The sequence below is a fragment of the Quercus suber genome, unplaced genomic scaffold, assembly GCF_002906115.3.
Source record: "Quercus suber isolate HL8 unplaced genomic scaffold, Cork oak 2.0 scaffold_402, whole genome shotgun sequence".
In the NCBI taxonomy this organism is placed as follows: Eukaryota; Viridiplantae; Streptophyta; class Magnoliopsida; order Fagales; family Fagaceae; genus Quercus; species Quercus suber.
This window is the reverse complement of record NW_027069853.1, coordinates 7,439-21,015: the sequence shown is the minus strand read 5'-3', so window position 1 is coordinate 21,015 and position 13,577 is coordinate 7,439. Positions and strand designations below refer to the sequence as shown.

At 35.0% G+C, this 13,577-nt stretch overlaps 2 protein-coding genes across 2 annotated transcripts; one reads left to right on the top strand and one right to left on the bottom strand.

The window, feature by feature from the left end:
- The first annotated feature begins 4,539 nt into the window (after window positions 1-4,539).
- Window positions 4,540-7,162, top strand: LOC111994335 (large ribosomal subunit protein uL6m). Its single transcript, XM_024026205.2, has 2 exons — window positions 4,540-4,681; window positions 6,603-7,162. Exon 2 carries the CDS (start codon window positions 6,633-6,635, stop codon window positions 6,939-6,941), a length of 309 nt encoding a protein of 102 aa, XP_023881973.1. The 5' UTR covers window positions 4,540-4,681; window positions 6,603-6,632; the 3' UTR covers window positions 6,942-7,162.
- A 626-nt stretch (window positions 7,163-7,788) lies between these two features.
- LOC111994336 (ADP-ribosylation factor-like protein 2) lies at window positions 7,789-10,420 on the bottom strand. Its single transcript, XM_065761243.1, has 5 exons — window positions 10,279-10,420; window positions 10,067-10,177; window positions 9,500-9,662; window positions 8,841-8,922; window positions 7,789-8,224 (listed from the first exon to the last, which is right to left on the bottom strand). Exons 1-5 carry the CDS (start codon window positions 10,341-10,343, stop codon window positions 8,088-8,090), a joined length of 558 nt encoding a protein of 185 aa, XP_065617315.1. The 5' UTR covers window positions 10,344-10,420; the 3' UTR covers window positions 7,789-8,087.
- Between the last annotated feature and the right edge of the window lie 3,157 nt (window positions 10,421-13,577).

The following is a 13,577-nucleotide window of genomic DNA, read 5'->3' as shown; positions in this document are numbered from 1 at the left end:
TTGCTAAAAAAGAGTGTGGTTTTAGCTCAGTTTATTTGTTGACTAGAGGCCCGCTCATATTTAGCAAGAATGTTCAACAAAGTTTGGCATTCATTCTCCGTAGCCCTACAAAAGATTAAGCTATCATCTGCAAAAAGTAATGGGTTAGTTTAGAGCCATTACAGCAAATTGACACACTGCGAATATCACCATTGTTTGCTGCTTTACTTATCAATCCATACAGCCCCTCTATGCACATGAGGAAAAGGTATGGGGATAAGGGATCTCCTTGTCGAAGTCCCCTTGATGGTGTGATGTGGCCGTGGGTTCCCCATTAATCAAAACCGAATATGAAGCCGTGGTAATACATGCCATCATCAGTTTCACCCATCTATCTTGAAAACCCATCTTCACCAAAACTTTCTCCATAAAAAACCATTCCACCCTGTCATATGTCTTACTCATGTCTAGCTTCAAGGCCATAAAACCTATCTTCCCCTTATTATGATTCCTCATGCAGTGCAATGTTTCAAAAGCCACCAAGATATTATATGAAATCAAACAATCAGACATAAAAGCACTTTGGTGTTCCGAAATAAGTTGAGGCATAATAATTTTCAGTCTATTTGCCAAAACTTTTGAGAAAATTCTATAAAGAACATTACTCAAACTTATTGGCCTAAATTGAGACACATATTTCGGGTTCTTTACCTTTGGTATTAGAGTGATAAAAGAGTAACAAAGTGAATGTGGGAGCACACCACTATTAAGATAATGCAATATGGAGTAACATCAGACCCAACCAGAGACCAATAATTTTGGTAAAACAAAAGGGGCATACCGTCGGGGCTAGGAGATTTTAGGGGGGCCATCTGCTTAATTGCCACCTCCACCTCTTCAACAGTAAACTCTCTATCAAGTTGTACGTTCATATCAGGTGTAATCACATGTGGGATAACTTCAATCACTTCGATCAAGCCACTCGGTTCATCAAATGAGAATAAGTCTGGTAGAAATCCAAAATAGTATCATTCACATGCTCTTGCCCAACACACCAGTTACCCATGGCATTTCGTAACATGGTGATATAGTTTCGTCAGCGTCGTTGTGAAGCTTTGCTGTGGAAGAATTTTGTATTACGGTCACCGTCTCTAAGCCACATTATTCTTGGGTGCTGGCCCTACATCTTGGACTCCTTATCCAGCAACTGATTTACTTCCCTTTCTAACAACTTCATATAGGTTGAGTTCCCAGTCCGAGCTGTCTCTTTTTCTGCTTGTTTGAGTTGCTTACGCTTATTTTCAAGTTCTCTTCTGACACTCCTAAAGCATTTTTTACTCCACCGTGTCAACTCCCTTCCACACTTGTCTATTTTATTGAGAACTCTAATGTCCCACAGGTCTACAACTCTCTCCCTCCACACAACCTCAACTGTATTAGTGCACCCCTCATCTGTTAGCCACATTTGCTCAAATTTAAATGGTTTGTGGAAATTTGAGTCCATCCCTTTCGAAGTTATCCACAATTGTTCATAGTCAAAGGTCAAAGGTGGTTACATCTAGATGGTGAATTTTGGTACCTGGGAACCTTGTGAACCAATCAACTATGGCTAAACCTTTGTCAAGTCTCTCAAAGATTGTGTAATCAACAAAGTGCTCATGCCAAGTGTAAGGAAACCCCACAAACCCCAGGTCTATGAAACTACAATCATCCAAGGCGTCCCGAAAGAGTTGCATCTATGAATGTGGCCTGGTTCTTCCCCCTTTTTTTTCGTATTAACGAGTGATCTCATTGAAGTCCCCAGCCCATAACCACGGTGAAGTTCTCCTGCTTTTCAAATCTCTCAACTTATCCCACGATTCATGTCTTTTTTGGGTGTTCGGTTCGCCATAAAAAATGGTGAATCTCCATTCATCAAGTCTATTTTTATTAAATATGGTGTCTATATGGTTCAAGGAGAAAGTTTCAATATCTAAGTTGAAGTCTTCCTTCCAAAATAGTGCTAGACCACCTGCTTTATTTCTTCTTGGAACCTCAAATAGATTCTTGAATTGAATTCATCTTTTCACTTGTTCTAGCCTAACTTTATCTGTCCATGTTTCGGCTATAAACACAACATAGAGATCTTTTGCCCACACCAAATCTGCAAGCTGATCAACTGTAAATGGGTTCCCAAGCCCATGACAGTTCCATACTAGGAGACTCATTGCTTCTAGTAAAGCTATTGAATAGCCTCTGCCAATATCTGAACATTTTCCTTACCACTCTAAGAAACCACAATTTTCTTGTTAGATAACCCAGTATGGTTTGCATGGTTGCTAGCTGACCTCTTCTGACCCAAGATATCAATCGTTTCTGAGGTTGGCTCCCCCTCCATTTCTGAGTATATGTTTCCAAGTTGTGGGGTTGGCTTTGTTTTGCGGTGACACTTTTAAATTGGAAATATCAGAGAGAGGGTTAGGTGGTGTTGGTGTCGTGGTAGAATTTTTGGAGGGAATATCGTGGTATTGTGTTGGTATGGTATTATGGGTTAATATGTGGTTGGCATTTTTTTTTTTTTTTTTTTTTTTGGTGTGGGGACACTATCAAGTTGGAAATATTAGAGAGAAGGGTGGGTGGTATTGGTGACGTGGTAGGACACTTGGGGTGAAAAATGGGGTAGTGTGTTTCTGGGTTATTATGGGATGACGTGGGTGGAGGGTTATTTTGGGATAGGATGCTATAGGAGTTGTTATTTTTCAAAAGTAATTCGAACATGCTTAAATCACGATCAATATCCTCAATAATTGTGGGGTTGGCTTTGTTTTGCGGGGACACTTTTAAATTGGAAATATCAGAGAGAGGGTTGGGTGGTGTTGGTGTCGTGGTAGAATTTTTGGAGGGAATATTGTGGTATTGTGTTGGTATGGTATTATGGGTTAATATGTGGTTGGCTTTTTTTTTTTTTTTTTGTGGGGACACTATCAAGTTGGAAATATCAGAGAGAAAGGTGGGTGGTATTAGTGACGTGGTAGGACATTTGGGGTGAAAATGGGGTAGTGTGTTTTTGGGTTATTATGGGATGACATGGGTGGAGGGTTATTTTGGGATAGGATGCTATAGGAGTTGTTATTTGTCAGAGGTAATTCGAACCTACTTAAATCACGATCAATATCCTTAATAACCTTTTGAAAATCAACCATGTGAGTAGATTGGTGCATAAAATTCGAGTGTGATTGAGACAGGTCAAGAGTGGACTTACCATCAAGGAAAGTATCTTCTACCTGCGAATTTGACGCCTTTTCCAAGACTGTACTTTCCATCTCAAGCTGTGTTGCCATTTCAGGCCGGGTTGACTTATCTGTCACTAGCGAATGATGGGTGGGTCCCTGGGAGCGTTCTCCGGTTGGCTTGGCTAACTTCCTCGTGTAAAACCCCGGGATTGAGACCACTGATTTGTTTTTGTTGTTGAACGGCAATGCCTTAATCTAGGACCCATACTACTTCTCTGTTTCAGCTAACGTGCCTTCACTCTCAATCCATAGATCGCAGTCCTTGTCGCTATGCATCAAGCAACTGCACCAATAGCACAGATTAGGAAGCCGTTCGTATTTGAATGAGACCCACTGTTCCCTGTTTTCATCAAAAGCAATCACACATCCCCTACACAGAGGTTGGGAAATATCCACTAAAACACGGACCCTCATAAAACTGCCCCCGCCCTCTGTATGAGCATTTTGTAGGTGGCACACCTGACCCACTGTCACACATAATCCTTCCACCGCTCTCTTGTTCATGAATCTAACCGGAATACCATTCACCTGAACCTAAAAATGGGTGAGGTTAAAAGATAGGTCTTCAACTTCAAAGTCTACTTCATACCATTGCAACACCATATGATTTTTATCATAACTCCATGGTTCATTTGCAAGGATATTATCAACGTTTGCCTTACAATAAAAAATGAATAGTACTATATGATTTCCAAGGTTTTTCAACCTAAAACCATTTTTAGACCGCCACAAGGGTTGGAAAGTCGCTGCAATGGCATCCATATTCAAAGCTCTTTTTGTTAGGAATTTGGCTGCGATAATATACTCCGTCGTAGCCAAATTTGGTCTCATACGGAACTTGGGATCTTCCCTTTAAGAAAGAGAGAGTCCCTTCCACTGCTTTGTGAGTTCGTCCATGGAGGTAAAGTATAGTGTTTCCCTAAAACCCAAGAAAAAAAAAATCCCAACAAACCTTAGTGTAAACTTGCTACTCTAAGGGACAGAGACACCTCCAATAAGGGATGACAATTCTACAGCCTAGGAGAAGTTAGGGTTTCTAACTTTCACTAGCGACAGAGAAACATTATGAAAGCAGCAAAACTTACAAATTGATAGGACAAGAATATCATTAGTAGTATTTAAACAATATAATAAATAAATATATGAATTGTATTTTGTGTAAATTAGTAATACATTAATTTGAAAAATCCCTAGCTTTACTTGGTGGCTCATGTCATAAGCCCGTTTGTCAACGGGTATTATCCGACCCGACCCATATAAATACACAACTATTTAAAAAATAAAAAATAAAAAATAAAATCCCGAAAAAGTTTCCTAGTTCAGTTGTCTCTCTCTCTCTCTCTCAGCTGCCATTGCCATCATTCTCCAGCTGCCTAATCGAAAACTCGTTTTCCCGAAGCTCTCCTGGTCTACGTCGTCCTCTGCCATAGGTCAGAAATCTCTCTCTCTCTCTCTCTCTCTCTCTCATAATTTTTCTTGATTTGACCCTGTTTTTTGGTTGCCGAGAAACTGAGTAAAAACTGGAAAATTTCTCGTATCTGGTGCTTGATATGCTTATATATGGATTTGCAAACTTTTTTTGGATGTGGGTCTTTGAAGCGCTTATATGGTTTGTGAGTGTAATTTGATGTGGGTTCAGTGTGAAAAGAGTATGAAAGGTGTTCGTGAAAAGTTCTCTTAGAATTTTTCAACTCACAATATTATTAGGTTGGGGTCAATTTGGTTCATAAAATTTTTGCTTTTACTATTAGAACTACGTTAGTAAAACCTGGTCATTAATGCACTACATATTTATGGGTTAAGCCCTGCTCTATATGTTGAAAGTGGTTACACAGGCTATTTATCTTAAGTGATAATAACCTGGTTGTACATGCCATGCATATTCACATATATGCATATATAAGACCATTAAGCATGGATTTTTCTTTTCGACCCAACTCCCCATTCTTAAATCACATGTGAAGCCATGTGTATTCCTGCCAAAGTTACTGTAGTAGCACATTTGTTACAATTGTTTTTAGAGCTGTAACTGCTTTTAAGGTCTCCAAACTCTAAACTTTAGATTTCAGACACCCTTAGATTAGATCGTGGCCATCCCTACTTTTTCCTCTGCTTTCCAATTGCTTATCCTATGAGATCATGGTCATTTGATCTGAACAAGGAGCTAGGGTAATTTTCATCCAATTTTTATCTTATGACTAGGCTAATTTGATAATCAACTATGTTTTTATGAACAAAATTTGTAAGAGAAACATAATACAATTTTTTTTAAAAAAATTATTGTCCACATTACATAAATTTCCCAAAATTTTAGTGATATAAAAATCAAAATAATATCTTAATTTTCTCAATGGAAATGCTTATGTTTATAGATTGATTGGAAAGTTGTTTTTGCATTTTTTTTTTTTTTTTTATGGGGATAAACTCTTGGATGTGGATGAGGCCAAAACCAATGGAAATGGCTTGAAGTTTCAAATTTTGTTGCTGTTTATGTTGGGGATGTATTTGATGATTACTCTTTAATAATTTTGGGCTTGGAATTGTTAACTTCAAACGTTTTTGTTGTTGTTTTAAATTATGTTGGGGTTTTGAGTATGCGTTTGGAACTAAGGTATGTGTAAGCACTATAGTGGCCATGAAGGCTGAATGAATTATGCACACGGTCACACTCTAAATTCTTCAAGTAGACTTTGATTTTGGACTGTGGCTGAGTTAAATGCATCATGGTATTAAATGTTTATGTACTGTTTGATTGCCAATAAAACATGGGAAAGGAAATGGAAATATATGGTTCCATTGAAGATTAAATAATTGAATGCTAAGATACAATTAAAAGATAGATGAAATCAATGTTGATAAACTTCCAATGTTTTTCTGATGCGAGAGAAATTTCTCAGCAGGTGAATGAATTTTATCATTTTTAGCAATAAAACAGACAATACAGCGTTAATAAATGGAAGTCAAAGACCTTGAAGGAAGGATTGAAACCATAACCTCTATTTGCTTTTATACATATTTTTTAATGATGATAGAAATTCCAAGTCAGTTTTTAGTTTTTAAATTTTGAAATGAAATCATGCTCACTGATCTTGTTAGTGAGATGAGTTAGAGATAGAACAAAATTATAGATTTTTAAAAGCTTGCATGCACTTGCTGTTTTACTAATTGATTCCTCTTTTAGTTAGAAAGAAGATGTATGTGCAATCAAGATTCCAAATTTTAATTTTCTTAATAGAGATTTTTTTAATGCAAAAATATAAATATTGGTTTCTTAGGTTATAATTTGTGGTTTCTTTGGCTAATGTATTTTTATTAAATTTTGTTCACTATTGACACTTGTTTATCTCTCAGAATTCAGGTGATCATTTCACTTTAAGCTTAATGGAAGCCAAATTTTTTCGCTTTCTTAAGATTGTGGGTGTTGGGTACAAAGCAAGAGCTGAAGCTGAAGGACGTCTCTTATTTCTCAAATTGGGATACAGCCATGAGGTTGAACTGACTGTTCCTCCAGCTGTGCGTGTGTTCTGCTTCAAAAATAATGTAATTTGTTGCACTGGAATCGACAAGCATAGAGTGCACCAGTTTGCTGCTGCTGTTCGTAGTTGTAAGCCGCCTGAAGTGTACAAAGGCAAGGGCATTATGTACGCTGATGAAGTTATTAAGAAGAAGCAAGGAAAGAAATCAAAATGATTGCAAAGAGGATGAGTTGTGTTGGAGAATGTTTTATATCAAGCCATGTCTGGACATACTATTGCCTCATCCTGCAAAGATGGGTTTGGCATCTGAGTTCAAATTAAAGAATTCATGCAGCACAGTGCTTTTTGAACTAGTTTAAAAGCTTTGTAATATTTGATTCAATTTTCTCTGAATCAGCTTGGAATTTTTGCTTAATTTGAGGCCTTATTATTACTGTTTTTGCTGTCATAAGATACTAAACATCTCCATGTAAGTTCGTGGGCAGAGTTTTCAAACTAATTCTTGATCCCATTGTCAATTAGGAGAGTATAGAGACCCATCAATGACAAGCAAGAATGGCCAACCCGTGAGCCCGCTTGCTCCATGCGTAGAAATGGGGAACACATTTAGGAGTTTATCAAAACTGAGGGAAGTGAAAACGAGGGCATCAGCTAACCATAAATTGAGTTGTTAAATATCACAAATGAGGGTAAACTTCATTCAAGATCCAAAGGGATCGGATTAATTTTAAAAGGCATATTTTGATACCCGGTATGCTCTGGATTAAAAGGTTGCCTTATAGGCAAACTTCTGGAGTCTAGGGAATGACTAATCTATAGATGTTTTCACTTCTTACGAGTAGTTAGTCAAATTCATTTCCACTTTCCTTACTTCAATGATTTAATCTGATAAGCTGAGTCCTGAGTGTTAAAAGTCTGGTGCTATGCCATGTGACTACAATATTCTGATGTTAAAAAGGCAAAGCAATGGAAAATGCATGCTTGTTTTTATGAATTGAAATCTGAAAAATTCCCCCCCCCCCCCCCCCCAATATTAGTGTTTGTAGAAGGGCAGTATAAACTGTATAATGTCTATCTGAAGAATTGCCGTTTGTTTCAAATGCCAAAGTCACATTTGGAAATTTGTCTTATGCATTGAATGATGACTCGGGTAAATTCAAAAAAAGAAAAGAAAAAAGAGGAAAAGAAGAAGAAGAAGTAGTAGTAGAAGGATGACTATCTCAGGTAACGAGTCCATCAAACAAAGGTACCTTCTCTCATTGAATTTAAAATATGCTTAAAAGCCTAGGAACAATTCCATTTTAGCTTCCATAAATGCTTTAGTATTGTCAAAGAACAAAAAATGACTCCCAAGTAGGCATTAATCAAGCACATAGATTCGAGAGGCTACATCCTGGACCAACCAATCAAATCCTTCAAGCAGCCCCTCACCAGTATACGCACTACAACCAACAATTTGCCAATGCCGGATTTTGTCCATGGCTTCCAAGCTCAGTAGCTGTAGAAGTGATAATAACCCTATTAGAATTTTAGAAGTTAATGTACAAATATATAAACACTAATCAAAGTACCTGTATAAATATCTATTTTTTTAAACATACAATGACAATGCCTAGAATAAAATGGATAGATTTGGCCCATAAATTCATTACTACAAATATCATTCTTCTATTGAAAGAACAATCATAAAAGGCATACGCATTACATAGTAATGATAGTATAAATGCACCACATGTAGACATCCATATTTGACAACCACATACAGAGTTGAACTCATGACCAACATAAAGGTATCCAGCATAAATGTGTTTATACACGGAGCTCATACTCAGATTCCAAACTTGGTTTCACACTTCACACTAAAAGAATAAAGAATCTAGTAAATGCAAAGTTTGCCACTGGATTTTTTTTGAAAAAGAACTCATATTTGTGAGCAGAAGACAATCTAGTAATCTACAGCTCTAAAAAACAAATTCAAGGCTTTAATATGACAAACAAATGTACCTTGAGTCAATGAGGAATCAAATGCCAAGTCTACAATATTTAATCTGCCTTCTAACAAAGGCCAAACTGAACTACATAAACAAGAAGAAATTATCAGCCAGCAGCCTTTCTTTTGCAATCTCCTCTGGGGTAAGGGCACCTTTTATGTCCTGCTTATTTGCCAGTATGAGTAAAGATGCTCCTGAAAGCCTCTGTCAAGCGAACAAACAAGTTAGAATTTTTCAAAAAGTTCAAAAAAGAAAAAAGACCAGAATTCCAAGAGAACCCCTTTTTTATTTCTTGCAATACCATTCCTGAAATTTTTTTATCTTGCAAATTTTAATTTCAGCATTCCAAAACTAGCAAAACAATTAGAAACAATTGTTTTCAAGTGTACTACAAATCATCGGTTTATTAAATAAGACAAATTACAGAAAATAATTTAAGCACTGCCTCAAGTATAGACACTTAAGGTATGCATCTTATTGTTAATAGTTGGTTCATGGTCAATAAACCCAACAAAAGAGATCTTAAGAAAAACTTTTTGAGTTCCATAAAACAAATTAAGTGGCTAATTCTGGTAGTTGAGTCTCTCAAATTAAGAGGCATCTCAAGTGAACTACAAACAGAAAGCTTCTATTCTACGATTCTATCTAATGTAGATGAATGAACAAACATTCCACTGAGAAGCAAACCAAAAGAACAAAAGTAAGCAGGATGGATAAACTACCGCTTCAATGAACTCGCCTTTTAAGCATGTGTATAGAAATTTTGATATGGGATATATACCTCTTCCTTCAAAAGATTATCAAGTTCCATTTTGCAGTCATCTAACCGTCTAAGATCCGAATTATCAACCACCCATACCAAACTATCAGTTTGCTCAAAGTAGTTTCTCCAGTAAGATCTTATAGTTTTTTGGCCCCCAACATCCCATATATTTAAGGTATACCTGCCAAAAGTCACATTAACTGGAATTTCAACATTCTGCATATTGAAGCAAATTTTGATCTACTCAAAAGCAGGAAGCAATATGCAATGAAGTCCAAGAACAGCAGTGAAAAGATTAAATTCAAGAACTTGATGATAGCTTTTTCAAGAGACTTAGACGTACCCAATTAAGATATAAACAAGAAAACAAAGTATAAAACCCGTCTTACAAAATTAGATATCATTTCCATGCATTTTGCTGAGATTTTTAAGCAATACCAAATGGCAATAATTTTAATGAGACCTCCATTACCTGTATGATAAATTGCCCATTGCCCATTATACTAAATCATCACATATTTGCAACAATATCAACCAAAAGACACACATACAAAAAATGTAATTAAACTGTTGAAGTTGAATTACTTTTGGTAGGTGATGGTCTTGATGTTGAAACCGAGTGTGGGACTGATAACGCTGGTGTCTTCCCCATTGATCTTCAAGACAATGGTAGTCTTCCCTGAATTATCAAGCCCGCTGCAAAGCAAGGCAAAGTATTCTAACATTTTTAGCAAATTACATATTCATATAAATATGATAGTTTGGAGGGTATACACTATACAATACATTATGCATACACCATGAGTATACGCATTTCTTTCTCTTTCCTTTTGATTTTTTGGATTATACTGAGTAGCCCCATTGCCCCCGCAGCAAGCGACCACTGCTGTTCTCTTTCTCAAACCGATGTGTTTCTCCTCTCTTTCTCTGTAGCTGTTGTATTTCTCTCTCTCTCTCAAGTTGGGCTTCGTCCACGAGTAATTCTTAGATACTAACGAGTATATTGAAATGACTTTCTTTTTTTTTTACGGAAAGAAGTATCTCATAATTTTTATTCGGTCCAAAGTATCTGTACATTAGACCAGATAGGATGCTGCCATAGGTCCAAGAATTGCCACATGGCATAGGCTTCATTTGGTTGTTGAATGGAAAAGTAATTAGTATTAGATACTTTGGGATTGTCCTTCCTTTCATGTCCAACATGAATCTCACTAATTAAATTAAGGGGGTGCATCATAAATTTGAGACATACTCCTTCCAAACTACCTAATAATATTTCTTAATTGTACATTATTTAAGGGTCTGTTTGGTTGGAAAAGAGGAAAAGTGTGGAATGATGGAAAAGATTTGGTTTTTCCTTATGTGTGTTTGGTTGGAGGGGTGGAAAAGTGGGAGAGTGGAAAACTTTTTTGTTTGGTTGGAGAGAAAAATGGGAGGATAGAAAATATAGTTTATATAAATTGACTATGTCCTTGTTATATGATAGTGGGAAAGTGAGAGGGGTAGGTGAATATAATAAAGTGGGGGTATTTGAGTAAAATACATTTCTCATCACTTTTTCCTCCTTATTTTCCTTTTAATTTGGGAGGATAAAAAAGTGGGGTCAGGAGGGAAAACTTTCTCCTTTATTTTCTGTCTTTCCTATTTTCTTTTTTCAACTAAATAGTAGAAAAAATTATTTTCCACCCTATTTTTCATCCTTCCTGTTTTTACCCCAACCAAACACACCCTAAAAGTTTGGTTGAATGCATCTCAGAAAGAGGAATGAAAATTATTCAGCCAAAACAAATAAAGGGCATGAAAATTAGTTACAACCCGATTGTTAGCTTTTTTTTCTTTTTTTAATTTTTTTTATTTTTATGTGTGGGCTAGCAAGTCATTGTTTTATGTATTTAATAAAACATGAATTAGTTAGAGTGTATTTTAGTGAGCATTTGTTAGACCCAATAGTGGATAGTGATTACCACCTATTGTTAATATTGAGCTATTTTAATGCACTTTATAATTAATAGTATAGATTTTATTATTGTTTATTTGTTTAATTATAGGCAGCCTTTAATGTAATATGCTTGCATTTTTAATTCTCACTTATTGGTTTGGCTCATGAAAATCCAATACATTATCTTACTCTCTCTCACACATATATATCTACACCTAAGACCAAAGCCCAAAAAACCGCCCCATTCAGGTCACATCACCAAGCCCATAGCTTCTTCCTCTCATTAAAGTATGTTGTATTTTCTTTTCTGCACATTTATTTTGGTGACAAAGATATGCTAGTAATACTTGAGTGATAAAGGTTCTCTTATCCAATCTTGATTTTGTGGGTATTGGAGTTTTCCATCAATGTCTATTATAATTCATTGATGTATACATTTATTTGGGTCCATTACTGACATCACTTTTATTATCTACAATTAACAATCTGGTATATCTGCAAATATCAAATTTGTTGTGTCTATAAACTTTTTAATATTCAAATACTTTAAAAATAGAGTCTCTTTTTCTGCATGAGGGTTTTTTTTTTTTTTTTTGTTGCAGTATACATACACAAATATTGTTTATATTATAGTTTGATTGAACTTGAATACTCTTGCAAAGTTATTTATTGTGCCAAATTGTATTATTATAATTGACAACACAATTATCTAAATTATTAATAATGTAATCCATCTTGTAATATTTTCTTTATATTAAAGACCTCTCTCTCTCTCTCTCTCTCTCTCTCTCTCTCTCTCTCTTATATATATATATATTCATGCTTTTTTTTTTTAATCTTTTAAGTTTTTTTTTTAATTTGGATGATTAGATCTTAGTGTCTAAATTAAAAATTTTTAAAATTTATAATGATACAAGGAAATTTATATTATGTAATTTGTTTACTGATTTTCTTGAAAGTATAACAAAAATTAAATAAATATATAATTAATATATTATTTTCCTAATTAGTATTCTAAATTAGTTTATTCTAAAAATATCTTACAAATATATACTAATCGATAAAATAAATATGCTACTAAATTTAAATATGATAAAATAAATAATCTTATATAATATACATAGTTGTTTTCGTTTTCCGAATTTCCTTTATTTAAATCCATAAGATTATCATATGTCTTTTTGTTTTTTAATTTCTGTTCTATATACTATATTTTAATATAAGTTTTTTAAGAGCACATATACCTTCTAGTGTTCAAGTCCTATAGCCAATGATTATCCAAACTTAAAAATATATATCAAGAGGTTATAGTTGGCCAATTGTGAGGATTCTCACTTCTCTTTTGTCATCGATTAAATAGAAAGATGATTTAGAATTTTTCAATGAATAGGATGGGAGAAAATTACAAGTCATGAATGTCAATTTAATATCATTGTCTTGGGCTGGCCTAACTTTTGATTCCCTTTGTTTTGCTTGATAAAGATAATGATAGAAGTAACATACCATTTAAAAATTAGATGAGAAAATCCTTGGCATTCTCTTAAGATATTTGGCCACATTTTGCACCAAAAATCCCTAAATTAAAAAAGAATCTTGTTTTAGGTCTGCCTATCTCAATTTTCGTAAGTGTTGCTTTCATACTTGGTGGTGGGTTCCATCGCTTGAGAGGGGGAGTACCTAGCACTTTTGGGTGTAAAAACCTCTTTTCTACCTTCATAATCATATCGTAGATTACAGATTGAATTGCATGCGTAATTTTTTTTTTTTTTTTTTGGTCAATTCAAAACCCCAAACTTATCAAGACTTTTAATTTAAATTCTCTGTACATCTCCATTATTCATTTACATTGTTTTGGGCAATAATGGAGTGGAGAAAATGGAAAAAGTATGATAAAATCATGTGTTTCACCTAGGTAATTAATTTTCGTCCTTTTGGCAAAATCACTTTCTCACTCTACCCTTTTATTCAATGGCTGCCAAATTAATTTATGAACAAATCCTAGCGCCTAGGTGAAACGCCAAGTTAATCAATAGTTCTCTACTTTTATCAACACTCTATTAGTGTTCAAAAAAAATTGAAATGAATTACAAATGATAGACAAATGCTTTAAATTGAAATGATTCCATAAATTTGGGAATTTAATTGACAATATTAAAA